This window comes from Temnothorax americanus, unplaced genomic scaffold (assembly GCF_048541705.1).
Source record: "Temnothorax americanus isolate GAGA-0224 unplaced genomic scaffold, ASM4854170v1 Scaffold126, whole genome shotgun sequence".
In the NCBI taxonomy this organism is placed as follows: Eukaryota; Metazoa; Arthropoda; class Insecta; order Hymenoptera; family Formicidae; genus Temnothorax; species Temnothorax americanus.
In genome coordinates this window covers 115,489-134,258 of record NW_027509260.1, presented here as the reverse complement: position 1 = coordinate 134,258, position 18,770 = coordinate 115,489, and the positions used below count along the sequence as shown (strand labels likewise).

The 18,770-nt window shown below is 37.9% G+C and overlaps 1 protein-coding gene across 12 annotated transcripts in view; it reads left to right on the top strand.

Annotated features, from left to right (window-relative positions):
* Nfi (Nuclear factor I) overlaps positions 1–18,770 on the top strand; it is a 40,797-nt gene that overhangs the window by 5,569 nt on the left and 16,458 nt on the right. For 5 of the 12 annotated variants that reach the window (XM_077399372.1, XM_077399376.1, XM_077399377.1 and 2 more), the window contains 7 exons: positions 72–227; positions 7,777–7,968; positions 8,152–8,335; positions 10,303–10,356; positions 10,566–10,664; positions 11,638–11,778; positions 14,310–14,453. In XM_077399372.1, the coding sequence (XP_077255498.1) occupies positions 72–227; positions 7,777–7,968; positions 8,152–8,335; positions 10,303–10,356; positions 10,566–10,664; positions 11,638–11,778; positions 14,310–14,453 (970 nt within the window). Of the gene's footprint in view, positions 1–71; positions 348–7,776; positions 7,969–8,151; positions 8,336–10,302; positions 10,357–10,565; positions 10,665–11,637; positions 11,779–14,309; positions 14,454–18,770 lie in introns of those variants that run through there. The other 7 variants (XM_077399373.1, XM_077399384.1, XM_077399378.1 and 4 more) reach the window with 7 other exon arrangements.

Below are 18,770 nucleotides of genomic sequence, written 5' to 3'. Positions count from 1 at the left end.
TTAATATGATGACAATTTTATATGGATATGGACAATCCTATATGAAAGGAATAAACATTGTACGATTGCAGGATGAGTTCCATCCATTTATCGAGGCTCTTCTACCATTCGTGAAGTCTTTCTCGTATACATGGTTCAACCTACAAGCTGCCAAGAGGCGATACTATAAGAAACACGAAAAACGGATGAGTTTAGAAGAGGAACGTCAGTGTAAAGAGGAACTCCAGGTAAGGGATTATTTGAAATTAATCTAATGGACGTTTCTCTTTGACTTTTTTTAACACCTTTTTATCGGTATACATGAACCAAACTACGGATAAATTGGCTTTTCGAACAATTAATTCGAGGTAAGAATTGTGCGTGTGTGTGTGTGTGTGTGTTTGATGTGTGCGCGTCTACGTGCGCGGTATAAATTGAACGATTACAAAACTTAATAATAAATTCGATTAAAGAGAAAAACGCCATTTATGACCTAGACTGGATCTTGATAACCTAATAATAATCTTGTGTTTTGTATACTTTTTCCAAACTCATTGTTAGTCAATTACGCGTCGATTTTTTGTCAGTCTTTAAAACACAGCTCCTAGTTGGAACAGTAAATCCCACATACCTAAATCGATAATCGATTTAAATTTTGATGCTAATAAGCATCCTTATTAAATTACCGTAAAGAATTTATTGCGAAAAGTATTACCCCAAGGGAGTCATTTAATAGGGATGCTCACTAGCATGAAATCCAGTCCAGACCGTAAATGGTGTTTTTCTCTCTAATTGATTGCATATTATAATGGTCGTGTTTCACTTATTATTATTGTTAATAATAAATAGTGAATCTTTCGATTAACTTTTTTTCTCTAGCGGCCCGTCGTGCCCGTTTGACGATACCACGATTGCTAATGCTATCGGCCCGTTGCTTCTCTCCACCGTGATTCCCATCCTCCCTCGCGACAGCGTTCGATCAATATTTTAATTTCGCGATGTTGCGGTATTTAGCGGAAGAGCGGCCGGCATTAACTAGTGGCGCATAGGCGTTTCTTCTTCCTCTATTTTCAGCGTTTTTGTCCCATTTCTGAATGCATCTGAAGAATGAGTCTCATGCAAATTAACATTGCTAATTGTAAAGAATCTTTGTACATTCGACAAATTCGATAATTTTCGCATAAGGCGTGGGAATGTCTCGTGGACTAGCCCATCAGGTAAAATTTAATCTAAAAAATTACGTTTAAATTTGCAATCGTTTGCGTATGATAGTTTGCCGCGGTCCAGTAAACGTATAAATAAAATAAATGGAAGTGGAAGGTCATTGGCTAACACACAAAACACAATGCTAAAGTATATTCTCTGTGTACATACAACTACTGGCACGATGCGGTGTTTGTATGCGGTAACATGACTACGTTTTATGAAATCAAAATATAGTTTTGTTTTCTTTTTTCTTTTACAAACTATTTTTGAAGGCTATTAACCAATGATGTGATAGGCATTATTCCAAAGTAGCTTACTTTGTAGGTTAAAAGAGCGGGTCGATTTAATTAGAATACTTAGCTGGAAGCTGGAACGAGGAAAACAAAGATCTTTTGAATCGTGATTTGATCGAGCGACGATAGGATTATAAACGTTGTGAAATAGTCTCGTTTAAAGTCCAATTGTCATAGCGAAATAAGAAAAGTGACTGATCGAAAGACACGATAATCTCACGTAGCTGTTGACTTCAACTTGATTGTTTTTAATAAAAGCAAGATATCTTCGTGTACACGTTTCATCATTATTTAGCTCCATTGAGACTTGTCAATCGTCGTAACGTGCGGTACATTTTGTAAGCGTAGAGACGCGGCGCATTTATACGTTGGGAAAAAGAAAATCCGGGAATAAAGGGACGTGGATGGAAAACAACGAGAGATACGAGCCAGACTACGCGCGACGCGAGTCTGTCGTTTTCTCTTAATTTCGAGACAGACCGCAGTACGATATCGACTACTTCAATTCGGGTGTAGGGCGCTGTGATGAACCGAGACGAGCGAGTAGCATGGAGGAAAAGAGGTAGGAAGTCAGAGCAAAAGAAAGAGAATGTGAGCAATGGACGGATAGACGGGGATAAACTAGAGTGGGAAAGGGGGTGCGCGCGGTACGGTGCGGTGCGACCGGGCGCTTCCCGGCGCGGCGCGGCGCGTCGCGTCGCGTCACTCGCAAGAGGAAGGAAGAGCGTACGTATGCGAGAGGAGTATGTGCGGCTCGGCGGAGGGTTGAAAAGGGTCGCGGTGGATCGAGAGAGTTCGTGCGAGAGAAGCGGAGGAACGGTCGGGAGGATGTCTAGAGTGCGAGAGAGAGTGAGAAGGAGAGGGGGAGGGGCAGGGCACCAACACCCACGAGAAGTATCCGCTATGCGAGCGTTGCGCACCAACTTTTCGGCAATGGGGGATGAGTTGGGGTTGGGAGAGGGTGGGATGGCCGGTCGGTTTGGGGCGGTCGAAAATGGTGTTGGAGGACGTAGACATGTAGCGCATACGCCGTCGCGACGGAGGCTGCGGCTACGCGGCGCCTACCAACCACCATCTATAATCTCTATGCAGATATCGATTTTCTACCCTGTATTTCCTAAATTTATGCAAACTAGCAGCGCGCTACCCATTCTACCGTACCGCTCGTCGCTCGCATTGTCACCTTTTCCGGCTCGTTAGCCGCGAACTACCACGTAACTGTGGATTCGCTTTGATAGATATGTTACGCTTTATAATCGTCATTCATCCAAAAGGAATAACAACCGATTGCCTGCATCTACATTCTACGTTAAATTAATCATGATTTTATAAGATGAGTGAAATAAATCTTGTTTTTACGACACCCGGTGTCCTCGATACCGCGCTGAAACGAATCTCGACACATTTGTCCCTTATCGTCCGATTATCCGTATTAATAGACACTTTGAGACGTTTTGTCGTTTGGCCGATAATTAGCAGGTACAATATGTTTTAGTTTCAATAAAATAACTTCCCAGACTGCACCATGTCCAAAATCGAGATAAAGTCATCTTTAAGATGTCTTAAATATTTGTCTGGTGTAAAATGCTGTCTGGGTTGGTGGTACAGTGTCATAAAGTTCCCTTTTGCGCATTGCTGAGATTTATTTCAACTCGCATATAAATGTTTAAACGTAAGCGAGACGACTCTTTTCTTGCGTAAGATCCGTAATTTACGAGGATCTAAAAGGTTACGCGAGTCGCCGTGTTACGCGACGTCGCCAAAACAAATACGATTCGCGAATCGCGAGTAAAAACACCGTGAGAAATTTTCAGCGAATCTCGAGACGGCGGATGTTCGATATCCGCGCGTCGTTTCACGACCGTTAAACGAAAATTCGAAACTACGAGTTATTTGTACTCGATTGTGTGAAGCACGGGGCGGAAAAGTAAAACGAAAGTGTTGCTCCTCAAACGAAGGGGGAAAGTACAGCGAGCTCATAGGGGTGTCGACAATTTCAACTTTAATGCTTTTCGTGGTTCGTATACTTGGAATGGGAAAGACAGCCGATGCCCTCCGCTTCGAGAGACAGTATATATAATATCTACAGCGTTTTACGTAGACCTCGGAATATTGCCTATAAAGAAATCGCGGAGTCGCTTTGTTCGCGTCATAACGTAGTAACGTAAAGGGTCGGGCAGATATACATGGCTGGGAAGTTTGCCAAATTAATAAATATATTCCCAGGCTCTCTCTTTCTCTCTCTATCCCACACACACACTTAGAATTTTCTTCATTCCTTTCCACGTATTACAACTTATCCTTACCGTCGAACGACAATTCAGCCCGAACTGACATTATCCACGACCCCAAATGCGATGTTGCATTTCGCGTTGATACCTCGGTTGATACTTGTACGATGACAGATTTTATTCTCGTTACATACGTTTAGTCTTTACTTCGATCAATGACGTTTTCTTCATACATTACGAAAGTACTTAAAATACTTTTAAAATCTTTTGAATTACTTTTTAGACTGGAGGCATGATTTTTTGGGGATTTACGGTTTCGCGTTTTCAACCGCTGAAATTCGTACATTTTTATTCGTTGACTTGTAATATGCGGGGGGAGGGAGAGGGAAATGTTTTTGTTCACTCTGTTTTATATTCTTGACAATGAGTCCGACATTGCCATTACGTTTGATGCTCTATTACATATTGTTGTCATATTATCATCAAGTATGCTTTGATTATTGTATTCTAAGTTTTGATATCAATATACATCATTTAACAAAATTCAATGTCTGTTTTTCAATATTTAAGTAATTCACCGCTGATGAAGACTTAGTTATACATATAGTCGAAACGTTTGGTTGTTGCACATTTCTTAACTTTCTTCCTTCTTATTGAATGAATTAGTATTTAACACTTTAATTCACTTCTCGTCTAAATCACTCGTCTTTTAGCCCCCCGATGTGATTTACTTTTATAACATTATGAAAATATTTTGATGTTTTTGTTTCGCTTTTTTGTTCTACCTCTCTCTCTCTTTCTCTCTCTCTCTCTCTCTCTCTCTCTCTCTCTCTCCTCCTTTACGTTCTCTCTCATTTTTCTGTCTCGCTAAATAACAGCGGTTGTCGCCTTTGAGAAAAATTGTATATCAATAATGCAAAATGCATTACCAATGTTCGTACCAATACGCACTTTATTTTCCATGTTTATAAATAGCTCGTGAGTATGGACGTTCGTGGTGACGCGTTTTAGCCTCGAGATTCAAGATCGCGGAAGACAAAGTCAAATCGAGAGTTGGAGCAATGATAAAATTAACGAAGAAAATGTGTACTACGTCGAGGAAATAAATTGTTGCGGTATACTGTATGACAAATTAAAAGTATTGTTCTCTTCTGATAATGTCGCATCGGCGAAGCTACGAAGAGTTTTTTTCACGGGCAAAGCGATATCTATCGGGATACGACGGAATGGTATCGATATAGGTATATCGGTAGAATCGCGATGCGCTCGAGAAAAAGGGAGAGAAAAGGAGAGAAAAAAAGGGTCAATTACAGAGGGCGCGAACTCTTATATTTGATCTAAAATAAATCGGGAGCAGCTGCCGTGGCAGGTGTCGTCGGGTAAGATTCGCCCGATAAGATTCGTAGCGGCAACGATCGATTCATCTCCCTCTCAGTCTAAAATAAAATGTCTAATCTATATATAAAATAAAGTTCACAATTATATAATTTAGAGAAAATGCCATTTACGGTCAGGACGGGGTTTCAGTAGCTTAATAATATTACTTGCGTGAATTTTTTACGTATACAACTCATCGGCCTAGCAAACCATCCGTCGTTATTATACGGACTTGAAACGCAGTGATCTCAACACTAAGGAACATTACATAATTAAATTAATAATCAATTTAATGACACTAATATATATACTTAAAAAATTGTTTTAGAATATTATATATATATATATATATATATATATATAGAGAGAGAGAGAGAGAGATATATACTATATGGAAAGTACGGGACATATAGGATATGTTGCGAAAAATAACATCCCAGCCAGGATTCGAATCTGGACCTAGCCACAGCTGCATTCCGTGCGGGTGTTTAATTAAACCAATTCGGCCACTGAGGCATGTAAATAAAATTTACATTAAACGTTTTGATTATTTAACTGGATTGTTTTGAGGTATTGCTTCGCGTGTCACACTTTGTCGAATGACAATAAAGGGAAATCCAAATAACACAATGTCCAAAATCGAGACGTAAGACGTTTGATGCTCTTTTACATATATTGTTATATACATATTATCATATCAAGTAAGCTTTGATTATTGTACTTAAAATTTGATATCAATCCGAGATACATTATTTAACAACATTCAATGTTTGTTTTTAAGTATTTAATTCACCGCTGATGAATGATAGTATAGTTGTAAACGTTTGGTTATTGCACATTTCTTAACTTTCTTTCTTCTTTCATTAAGATGTCATTAAGACGTCTTTAAGACGTTTTAGAATCTTGTGTCCCGATTTTGGACATTGTGTTATCTGATGGGAAGACGCCGAAGGATATAAGCGCAATCGTGTGAAATTAGTGACGCGGGCGAGATTGCCGCGCCTTCGGGCACATATATAGCGCATCAAACGCATGTACGCATGTCACGATATTATGCGTTCTCGGTACAATTCCCGTGAACACGGCTTTCCTTCGCATTCGGCATACCTGATATCGAGTATACGCAGGATGCACCGTAAATGCGCAACGCTTTCTCCAGCGAGGAGCGGACCTCAGCGGCAAAATGCACCTCTTACCTCTTATCTGCTTTATTCGCGAATGCGCGCGCGGGCGCGTACATACAAGCATGTAAGCGTGTAAGAACGTGCCTGACATTTTATCCGCTCGCGCTCGCGGCCCGCGCTCGCGCCCGTGCCCGTGCACGGAAATGTCGGGACGTCGCGCGTCGATGCGTGATAGCTGCGCGGATAGCGTCCGTCGCGTCGTTTCGACTATTCTATTCCTCGACCGCCCTTCGTCTGATCGCAATCACGGTACACGCGGACGATCGTCAAGTTAATACCGTTAATTGTATATACCCTCGTTAAGTCGTTAAGTTGACTGCTAAATTTTAATGTCATATGTTTTCCTGCCAAAGATTTCTTTAGAATTTACTTGCAAGTTGCTGATATATTGTATTTTATTTTGTTATTTTTTAATTTTATCTCGTAAAACCGTTTAATCAAAGTTAACTGTAAGATTGATCGCGATGAGTTAGAATAAACGATGGGCTCAACAATCTAATCTAACCTAACGGACATTCGTTTCAAATACATAAAACGATAATCTTGAATCGTATCAAATATTATCAATATCAAGAGCTTGAATATTTCAAAAGTCATGGATGTGTTTTGAAAATTAAATTTTATTCTCTTCTTTTAAATTAAATCTTTTGTTTTTGTAACATTTCAGAGTCTACAATAATTTCAGTTTCTCCTCATCCGTCTTACAGGTAGACATAGAAAACAACTTCATCTTTGAAAATTCGAGATGTTTCAATTGTGTTCGAGGAGAAGATTTCCGAGGAAAGATTTTTCAGGGATTCGAGACCTTGAGGAGACTCCGGTTTCAAATAGGCAATTCGAATCTTTATAGACGATGAAATTGTTGGAAAACTTTAAAGAGAAGAACTTGAACGTCCTCCATCGCTAAGCTAGAACACGTGGGCTAGAGATCTTCCGCCTCCTGTCGTACAAAGTGTACGGGCGTGTGTACGTGCATAGCAAAACGGGCTAGGCGAGATAGATCGCGCGCGGCGCGCAGTACGCTTGGATGCATTCCACGCACTTTCAATGCATTTCTCAGGGTTCTTATGCATGCGTGTATTTGCTATTCCGAGGGTGACAGGGGTCGCACGCGTGCGCTGCATATCGCGGACGGCCGAAAGATGTCCCTCGTCTCCTCGAGCGATTGTCGCTGCTCGCTATTCTCGCTCGGCTCGGGGCATACGAACTTTATAAACTCGACGAAATATCCAGATCGAACGTCACTGATTGAGATGGTTTCGGGTCGTTCCGCCGCCGTATAAAAATTTTGATATTTATTTAAATCCCTAACAAAATTGCTCTCTATATAGTTACATTACCGTTGAACTCATGCAAGTACTTTTTTTTTTTATCAGGAAATAAGTGACAATTACGTGTGCGCAATCACGTGTTAGATCACGATGGCAATAGATGGATTGTCAACGATTGTCAATGATACTCTGGTACTCTGGTATTTGTGATTTACGATGCCTTTCTTTTCCTTAGAACGAGAAGCTGGAAGTAAAACAGAAATGGGCCTCACGGCTTCTTGGAAAGTTGCGGAAGGATATAACGCAAGAATACCGAGAGGACTTTGTGTTGAGTATCACGGGAAAGAGACCAGCGATGTGCGTTTTGAGCAATCCTGATCAAAAGGGCAAAATGCGTCGAATCGATTGTCTTCGTCAAGCGGACAAGGTAAGTCCGGTGAATCGAATTTATGTACGCTTCCGCACGCACCCTTATTTTTTGTATTTAAAACGAATTTTTATTAAAGAGCTAGTGAAGAAACACCGATAGATATTTAACACAGCGAGAGTTCACACAAGTTTTTACGCGCACTCTGATCGTAACGATCTCCGTTCGACATCTCTGTGATAGGTATGGAGGCTGGATCTAGTTATGGTGATCCTTTTCAAGGCAATTCCATTGGAATCGACAGACGGCGAACGGCTCGAGAAGACTGCGGAATGTGCGCAGCCAGGACTTTGCGTCAATCCTTATCACATCAACGTTTCCGTCCGGGAACTGGATCTCTATCTCGCCAACTTTATCACGAGTCACGGTAAGAAAGAATTACGATCGATAATCGTCGCGATCGAATCGTCGATCCAAAGAAGGGATCGATTTGCTCGAGAATTTTCATCGGATCTAATTTGAGAAAGCAAACATAGCACTAACATTTACATTAATTATATTTATGTAAACATTTATTTGTCGTGCATATGTTTTACATATCATATTTCTCAGTAATTACGTGTAAGCGTGACCTCTTTGACTCGTAACGTGCTGTTAAAGCAGAGCGAAGCTAAGCATAGCGTAGCGCAGCTAGCGAGAATCCATACTTTGGACAATGCGGAGACAAGTCGCGCAATCAAATTATCAAGGTGACGACGTGACGTGATCTTTCTCACTTGAATTTTTCAAACAGTTCCAATAAGACTGAAGCGAAACGAATCGAATGGCGAACGCGGAAGCGACAAACATACATTGACGTTGCTTTCTCTTTCTCTCTTTCCTTTCTTCTCCCTCTAGCACTCACAGAAAATGATAATACATTTTCAGTCTACTGTGTAATTAACTCAAAATACAATACCTAGTTATAGATTCGACTGAATTTTCGTCAACTTCCAATGCAAAATATAAAAAAGAAAGTATACATAATATCGGTAATATTGCTAATGTAAAAGTAATCTCGTCGCCAATATCTTTTTCATAATTTTTTCTTTTTAACATTTATGGCTGACATAATTATTATCCGAATATAATTTACTGAGTGAACAAATGTTACGAGCAAGAAGGTACGTAAAGTACGTAAAATGTGGAAAAGAAATAGTGCGATTTCCCTCGCGAAAGTCGCGAAAAAGGACCTTTCTCCTGGTCTCTATCGGACACACCAAATATTTGTATCAACGTCGTATAATATCCGTGTACGAACCAGGGTCTATGCATGTTCCCATATATATTATTGCGTGTTTGTATGCGTGTCTTTCGCGTCTCCGTATATATGTCTGCGCATCGACGCGAGCAGTGTGCCGAATGAACATGTATATAGAGAAAATGTGCACGCAAGCGCGTGACCATGCTTGCCGCTGTGTATGCTCGCTCTATAAATAAATAGGCAACGGACATCTTTAGCGAGAGCTCACACAGCTTCGCTTATACGTTGATTTTCTCTCATACCACTGAAAATACCTGAATATTTTTGCACTTGTGTGAGGATTCGTCGTGTGCCATTCCAATTGATTCTCAAATGTCGAAGCGATACCCCCACGTAGCGTTTCAAAAGAAGTACGATGAAATGATATGAATTTCAAGTAAAGGTTGGATTTTATACGAATAGATATCGTAATCTCTATTTATTTAAGAAATAAAATAATCGATGATCCATGATTTTCAACAGTTTGCCATCTATGAGATACGAAGCTTCGCTTTTTTACGACAGACAACTTTAACGAGATTTGAAAAAATTGTCTTGCATCATTTATCGTATATTTTCATAAATGCTTCCAACTTGATTGGATTTTTAAAATGATTTTTTAGGATATGACTTTTGTAATATACGACTTGTGTGTTATATATAGAGTGAGAAAAATACTTTTCAAATGTACGACAATATGCAATTATAATTAATTGTGTAGTTTCTTCTTACGCTCGTAGGATTTACAATAAGACTCGAGTTTCTATCGGCGCATCCCTCTTTACCCCTCTCGATCCACTCGAGAAATCGCTGTACATTCCGGACCCTCGAGTATTTCGGTGATATGTTGCGTAATGAGATTTGCGTAAAACGCGATGGTCCTAAACGTCGTGCGGTGGAAAACGTTATGCGCTTTTCGCCAAAACAGAAGTTTTACGTAATTTTCTTTATTTGAATATTTCGATGTTGTAAAGTCGTCGAAAATTCCACGATAACTATTCGATATCTGAAAAATGATGCGGAAAAGAAAGAAGCGCGCTATTACTTATCGTCGCAAGTAAATTAATTACTTTTCATTAATCGAGCGCGTTTGTCATTTTTTTCTGTTATAGAGGTACTTAACGGGATCTGCAACGCTAGCAAGGAGGAGGACAGGCGTCAAAAAGGTACCCGCACAATTTCGCAGTTCACATTTGTGCAATTATATCCGTTATATTCACTCGTTTCGAGAGAAGCATTCACGTACGCGCTTTTGGTTGATCGTTTCCTATAAAATTTTTTACACGTACATCCGACACATTTCCAAACTCACATATATCGGGCCTTAGCGAATCTGAACGGATATTAAATATTGTTCGCTGGGTTTTGTTCCCAGGTACAGGATACCATGAACTATATAATGGTGTCGTCTGCAATGATACGATCCTTGCGACAGGTGTCTTCAGCTCCAAAGAGCTCTGGATGCTTTCAAAAGGTACGACGCTACATTTCTCATAGATTCGAACTTGACTTCTCCTGTTAATCGCACGCAACTTGACTTTGGCAGCCTCACCACGGCTTACCCGCGTTTGTACGTTCAATAAATTTCGCATTCGGATCGATTTTGCACTACCAGATTAACATTTGTCTCAAGATATTTCATATGCGCGATGATTCCTCTGTGGATGCTTTCGAAAGGTGACGAACAGCTCAATGCGAAAGACCTTTTGAAAGCATCCTGATAGTTAAACAAACGTTGATACTTTTCCGCTAAAAAAAAAAATGCATCTTGTCATATTTCTGTAAGAGGGATACGATATAGTATCTCGAGGTAAGTCTGCAATGAAAAGCTTTGAACGCTGCGACGGGTCGTTACCCCTTTGGAAAGGTTATACGCGAGTTCTCGGCGTGGATTCATCATTGGCAATCTCAATAATAACAAACGGTTCTGAATGGCAATACGCCATTCGTTGAAAATCGGAGATGATTCGAATAAAAACTGTCGAGCTTCGAATTTTACGTCCAATATCTTCTTTCAGAAGCGAGCGTGTTAGATAAAGAATATTATTTCTCAATTATGTACATATATTGTATGTGATTGCCACGTCTTTATTTTCATGTACCGGAATTTTTAGTGCCTCGTGCATTTATTACGTATATTACGTGTACGTTGTGTGCGTAGCTCGATAACGGACAATGAGAGAGAAATACAACCGCTTTAGCGAATAATTCTTTTTACGCTTATTAAAAGTATTAGAAATAATTTGATTTTTTTCCTCCCTCTCTTCCTCTTTTCTCCCCTTGGCTTCTCTCCCTCCCCCTTCCCCTCTCTCTCTATTTCGTTTTTTCATTTGTTTTTTGCGCGGCAGCACCGCTTTCGCGATCGTGCTCGCGGAGTGCAAGGAAAACGAATGACACACGTACGAGCGTGCTAAGAACCGTAGCTGCTAATGTGCGTCTGGTTTCAGCGTCCATACTGCATGACCTCAGCGACATGCAGCCTCAAATAAACGCGATCAAAATAGAGCACCCGCCGTACTACTGCAGCAGCTACACCCCACCATCCGCAGCCACGACCGCGGATCACGTTCAGCCGGCGGCTAGCTTCAGTGAGTTTCAAAATCTGCCTTTGCCCTTATTTTTAGTAGACAGAGTCGGGGTCGAGCGGTATAGCCGCGGCGTAACACGCTTTCGTCCGTGTCCGTTAGGCTCGCTAAACTAGTTCACGTCGTATAAGCGGAAAGAACTCGGAACCGGGATCCGGAGGAGTCCGGGGGGGGGGAGGGCGAGGGGGGAGAGGAGGGCGGAAATTATTCGCTCGCACGTAAATGTTGCTTTTTTGTGTTGATTCTGTCGTCGAAATGATGGGAAATCTCGCTTTACCTGGTCTTACTTGTTTTTTTTCTTTTTTTTTAATCGCAAATGTCTGTGAATCGTAAAAGCTATATGTTGCGCTAATACTATTATTATCGCGATGGCTGTTAATTTTTGTGTCTTTGAATTGTTTTGATGTGTCTCCTCTTAAAGATACCTTTTATTTTATCTCCATATTCTTCTTCAGCATATACAGATGTATAATGCATTCCTGATATAAATGTCAGATTGTAGGCGAAATCGAAAGCGAAAGAAGAGAAAATATGAAATTACCTGCGTGTCTTAAACTGTTTTGCGTCATAATCGATTGTACGTCGTTTGTCGATATATTTCTTAGTCTTTCGCGGACGTTATTTTTTTCAGTTTTGTACTCATTAAGATGAAACGTACAACGAGATGAAGAACGCGCCAGCGAAAGTATATCTCAAGCGTATATTTTGAACTAGCGAGCTATTTTACTTGCGTAATTGAACAGATTTGCTTTTTTCGGCTAATATGAAACGATGAAGGAGATGTTAGGGATAAAGGGAAGCGAGAACGAGAATGGACAAGTAAGGATTTAGAGGGGATGACATAAAGAGGGATAATATAATTAAAGGATAATACACGAGATGATACTCAGGGATGAGCCTCGTTGTAAGAAGCGTTAATCCTACCTAGCAAAATAGGAGACGGTGCCAATTGCCAAACAGATAGACGAAATTTATAGTCGAAAAAAAATAAAACCACTTTATCGAGCATGTTTATTATACGCACAGAAAAATTTTAGCGATAAGCATACGTGAATTGTTGCCAACTGCATCTCCATGATATATTTCTTTATTTTCTTTTTATTGTACGTACATACGTTCCCCTTTATATTATAATAGCGCGTGGAGCATGCGATCGACCGTATATTATTCATAACTTGATAACGATGAAAAACGTATCTAAAAAAGGCACGTGCGATGTACCGTGCGGTCGCGTTTGGAAAGAACAACACAGTTAACTTTATATGGAGGAAGTTGGGGTAATTTGGACCACTCTAAAGCCCCTTGCACAATAGGCGATATAGCGATAGCGACAGCGACAAAATTGCCAACAAAGGTATAGCTTTGTCGGCAATCTTGTCGCTGTCGCTATCGCTATCGCTATCGCCTATTGTGCAAGGGGCTTAAGCCTTTTCAAGATAATTTGAAAACTATTAAAGATAACTGAACTTTCTTTTCGCTGATTTGTAATGCCAAATGTTCGTTACAACGCGTTCCTAACAAATTTCGTTTATTTATAGAATTTTTTGAAATATTTTGTAGGGTATTTTGGATCATATTGGGCAAGTTGAAACATTTATAGTGGAGGCAAATTAGGTTTTTATCTCGGAACCGGTTAAAACTACTTGGATTTGAACGTTTTTTTTTTTAATGTAGGTAATTAAAAACACTACAATGTTTATGGGTTAAAAATTGACGCTAATTGTTTATTTAATAAATTTTTATTTAATAATTACTTAATAAATTAAAGCGTCAATTTTTAACCCATAAACATTGTAGTGTTTTTAATTACCTACATTTAAAAAAAAACGTTCAAATCCGAGTAGTTGTAACCGGTTCCGAGATAACGCACTTTTTTGGTCTAATTTGCCTCCACTATTAATTAATTTTGCAAAAGGAAATTTTTATCGTATTTTAATGCATATTAATAATGAAAAAAAATAGTCTGTAATAATTATTATATTATATATTTATTATAATCTAATTTTTATATTAAAAACTTTGATTTTGTGCAAACTATCTCAAAACTATCCGGTATCGCTATTTTTACCTTTTTATCGTACACAATAGAAATGTGTATCATATGACACTTGCTAAATAAATATAGACTACATTAAAATTCTATCTTAGTTTTATGCAACAAAAAGCGACTAAGAATCTGTGAAGTAGATTGACTGCAAAATAAAAGTTCATGTACTAACTTTACGCCGTAAGCGATATATGCATCAAATCTTCAGTTTTAATTTTTAACTTTATGACACGTTGTTCCACGCTGCCGCTTTGTACGCGTTAGATTGGGGGACCAGCAACTAATAATTCTACTACTGGCCGCTAGGTTGTAACACTTAATAATCTAGACATTGTGATAGCTCAACTTGCCCAGGTGTTTCAAATTATTCCACTTCCTCTATCACATCGTGTTTTGCCTTACGATTATTTCGCAGAATATCTCAGATCTTCACTTTGTCGTTTGAAAATGTCGATCTATGTTGATCCATGTATTCTTTCGTGCGTAGGTCCACCACCGGTTCATCAATTAATAAGGAACGATAAGACTGAGAAGCCGCCTACAGTAACGGTTTCGAGTGCACCGACATTTTCGTCGGTTCTCAGGCCGGAAGATGGACATCGAGGAATAGAATCCCCGCATTCGCAAACGGGTATGTACTCGTTTTTCAGTTTTCGCCGGTTATCGAACCTACGAATTCTCTCTCTCTCTCTCTCTCTCTCTCTCTCTCTCTCTCTCTCTCTCTCTCTCTCTCTCTCTCTCTCTCTCTCTCTCTCTCTCTCTCTCTCTCTCTCTCTCTCTCTCTCTCTCTCTCTCTCTCTCTCTCTCTCTCTCTCTCTCTCTCTCTCTCTCTTTCTCTTTATCTCTCGCTCTCGGCAACGTTGCGAATTATTCGAATCTAGCTGTCATCTAATGATTCGCATGAAGAGGGAAGGATGGACGAGACATCTGCAAATGTATATTCTAATATGAGGATTGAATAATTTACTAAAATTGCTGCAGAATGTTGGGCGATATGCTTTTTCCAACGATGCAAATTCTTTATAAAAAAATCAGGGGTTTTTTTTACGATTTTTTAATGTAAATTTTAAATATCGGCGATATATCAGCATCTCGAAATCTTACGCTCGTTAGAAATGAGAAAATATTGCAATTCGTATTTAATAAAACCGTTTCAATTTGTTGAATCAAGCTTGTCAAGTTACGAAAAATGGGCTATATATGTTATATAAATAGATTTTATATAACACCCAGCGGTACTTAAAACAAACGAGAACTTTGAAAATATTCTGGAATGTTGTTTGAAGAATTTACGATATATTTGTAAGCCTGCTTTATCGAGCTTACAAGCTAAGGTTTCATTGACGCGAGAAGAAGTTAGAGATTTATGTAGATTTAGTTACTTTTCCGTGTATTCTCCGCACGTGATAATTTATAAGATAGCTAACTTAAATATTGCGGTTGATGACGAATGAGATTCTTGCATTGTTTTTAAGCAGCCACAGTTTATGGAAACTGCTAGAATCTAGGAATCTTCGATTTACATAAATGAAGATTGTATTAACAAGGGAAAAGGAGTTACTGATTTCTTATCGATAGCAGAATCGAAATTAGAATACGTAATACATAACGAAAAACGTGTACGTCGCATTAGTAAATATTTCCGTGGAAGTGTTTCTCGATAAACACTGGGAGATTTGTAGAATTTCAACTACGATTTGAAACGAGTGATCATCGAAGTGAAACATTGACGATCTTCGCACCATCGAATCGCGATGTCTTTTATCGAGGTACGCTATTATTCTGTAAGACACGACACGACACGACTTTAGAGTCCTCTCGTTATTCCTGCCTCCTCCTTTTCCTCGACCTTGTCTCTCTGTTTTTTCTTCCTTCTCTCTCTTTCGCGTGCGCATGTTTGGTGATCAATAACTTTTTAACTATTTAACTAATACGTATCTAACAGAACTTATCACCGATCATGCTTTCAGAGCGATCAGTGCGCTTCACATTGAGTGCAGAGAATCAAATTAATGTATCTTGTCGATCATTAATTATCGCATGCATCTCGATCATAGAGAAACGATATTGTTGAGAAGCGATAAGCGGTGGGTTGTGTGCCAATTTGTTATTTGTTAGCAGTTATATGTATTGTTTTCCTCGAATTTGTCACTTCTGATATTCGAATGAAAAATTATACCTATTCAAATAGTTAAATCTCACTGTTTGGAACTCGCAAAAATTATTTTTTTAACGACATTCATGATCTTGTTTTATAAAAGACTATAATAATGTATGTACGCACCGTACCATTAATGCCTTAACACGTTAATTTAAGTGTTTATTGAGGCATTATTGGAAATTAATTGGCATTAATAATTCTATGTGTACATGTACATATTATACATATCGAAATTCACAAAAGAATACTATAAATTATATAGGTTAGTGAAATCAAACTGAAAGTTATATATAGCGATTAATAATATATTATATTTTTATCTCTCTCTCTCTCTCTCTCTCTCTCTCTTTATATTTATATATATATATATATATATATATATATATATATATATATATATATAGGGAGTCTTCACGTTACAGTCATGTTTGAGTTAAAACTTAATAATTACAAAGCGTATTATTTTATTTCCGACAATACAAAACAGTAGAAATAAAAGTGAAATAAAAACAAATCTTAAAGCACAAATGTAACCGCTCCCAGCCAAAATACACTGCTCCGCCCGTCTTCTTAGCGTCTACTCACCCTTTCACAAACACATTTTTGTACATATATTTATATAAACTATTTTGCTCATTTTTTTTTTTTTTTTGATGAGTAGAATATGCTCCTGAAGTGACGGTCCACATTTATGATACATCCTATATATTTGGCTTACGGAATGGCTTACGGTTTGATAAATATTTTCTTCCGTTTGTACTTTTTTGGTGAACTTATTGTTAAGTTGATTTAATCTGTTAAAGTTTGTGTCATTAATCCTTTTCTAAATATATTAAAATGTAAATTTGAATGGAAAGCATAGTCTACCTATTTATGCAAGTTAATAACGATAATAAAAAGAATTTAAATTTTACTTACATAATTAATCTGAATAATTTTTTTTTTTTAATCTTGCGTGATAAGTTGGAAATATGCTAAATTAGAAAGATCAGTTTATCTTTCTTTTTTCTTTCTTCTCTGTAACAATCTATATTTAATCTTTATTTAATAATCAACGAGCCATATATTTTAAATAATCTGCCATTAATATGCAGCGTATATTTTTATATTATACTTACATACCCTTCTTCAAATTTTGATTGAAATTGTTTCACACATTTTTAGCATTTATTATGCGATAAGTCTAAATTAAATTTACTGATATATCAAATCGACATATATAGATATTTGATGAAGAATCTTGGAGATAGTATTTGATCGCTTTTGTTTTTATTGCCAATTTAAAATTATTGATTAAAGTTTACGTTACTCTTTGACTCATATCGAGTGAGTCATGTATGTTTAAAACAATTATATCTCTGGTAAATATGAAGCGGTTTAGGTCGTATAGAGCTAATTAATTTTAAGAAAATTGCTTAAACTTTAAAAAAGAAATATTGTTTAATAATATATATATAGTAAATATGAATTATTAAATATAAAAAATTATGTGTGTGTATGCGGTAATATTCGAAATTTCTCAGACTGATTATGATGTGACACGCGGTATTGTCTTCGCGTATAACAATTACTCAAATACACACAATTCTGACAATGTAAATTTCTCAATGATACAAGGTCTAACCAAAAAGTTCCGGGACTGATGAAATAAAAATCACAATACGTAACGTAGAATAAAATAAACGCTTTTTAGTTTTAAATATATTCCTCAGCGATCTCTATACATCGATGACATCTTGTATAGATCTTGGAATGCTTGTTTAAATGTGTGACAAGAGAGGCTGTTGAGTTTGATGGTCACGTTCCTTTAAATGTCACTGACATCCTAGAAACGTCTTCTTTCAGGGTGGTTTTCAATTTAGAAAACAATATGAAGTCCGCAAGGGCTACTGCTCAGAATTCGATGTGTGCAGTCGAATTTTGCTGAACGCGGCAGTTGGTATCTTCCGCACGACACACACCCGCGCAATCGAGTATCATTGTGAAGACATTTTTGGCGAGGTATCAGTGTTGGAACGTTCTCCCTACTCTCCGGATTTGGTTCCTGCGGACTTTATGTTGTTCCTCAAATTGAAAATCGTCAAAGGAAGGCGTTTTGAGAACGTCAATGACATTCAAAAGAATGTGACCGCTTGTTTAAATGTGTCGTAAGACAGAATCTATACAAGCAATGTCGTTGATATACATCAGAGATCGCTGGGAAATATATACTGAAAATTAAAAAGTCAAATATAAAAGAACTAAAACCTATGAGAATCTTCGTGCAAATCTTTATTTGTGATTATTTCCGACACAACATTCGATATATTTATTTCTGTTACCTAATCAAATGTGCGTCGTTAATTAGACGCTTGTTCAAAATAGAGTAAATGTTTAGAGATGATTGAATATAAAAAATACGAAGTAATTGATAGTTGAAGAAGATCGAAACTTCCCTTATTATCATATTATATTATAATGTTTCGTCTCTTTGAGAAGAATCATTCGTTCCTTAGAGTAGTCGATCGGTTTTGATCAATTCCTTACGCAGCAAAATCTGCGATCTTAATATGCCCGTCCCCTGCCGCATAGGGCATATGCGTCCTACGTTCTGAACTTTTAATTCAGGCTTGTTAATTCTTTCCGTTTCGTTTGATACTTTTGCTACTATACATATATAATATAACACTGCCATAAAATAAATTCATAAAATTACATATCGATGCTTAAAATATGTATAATACAGTTATTATCGTCGAAACATTACACCTTTTTCTTAATAATAATGAATTTATAGTTTTATAAATA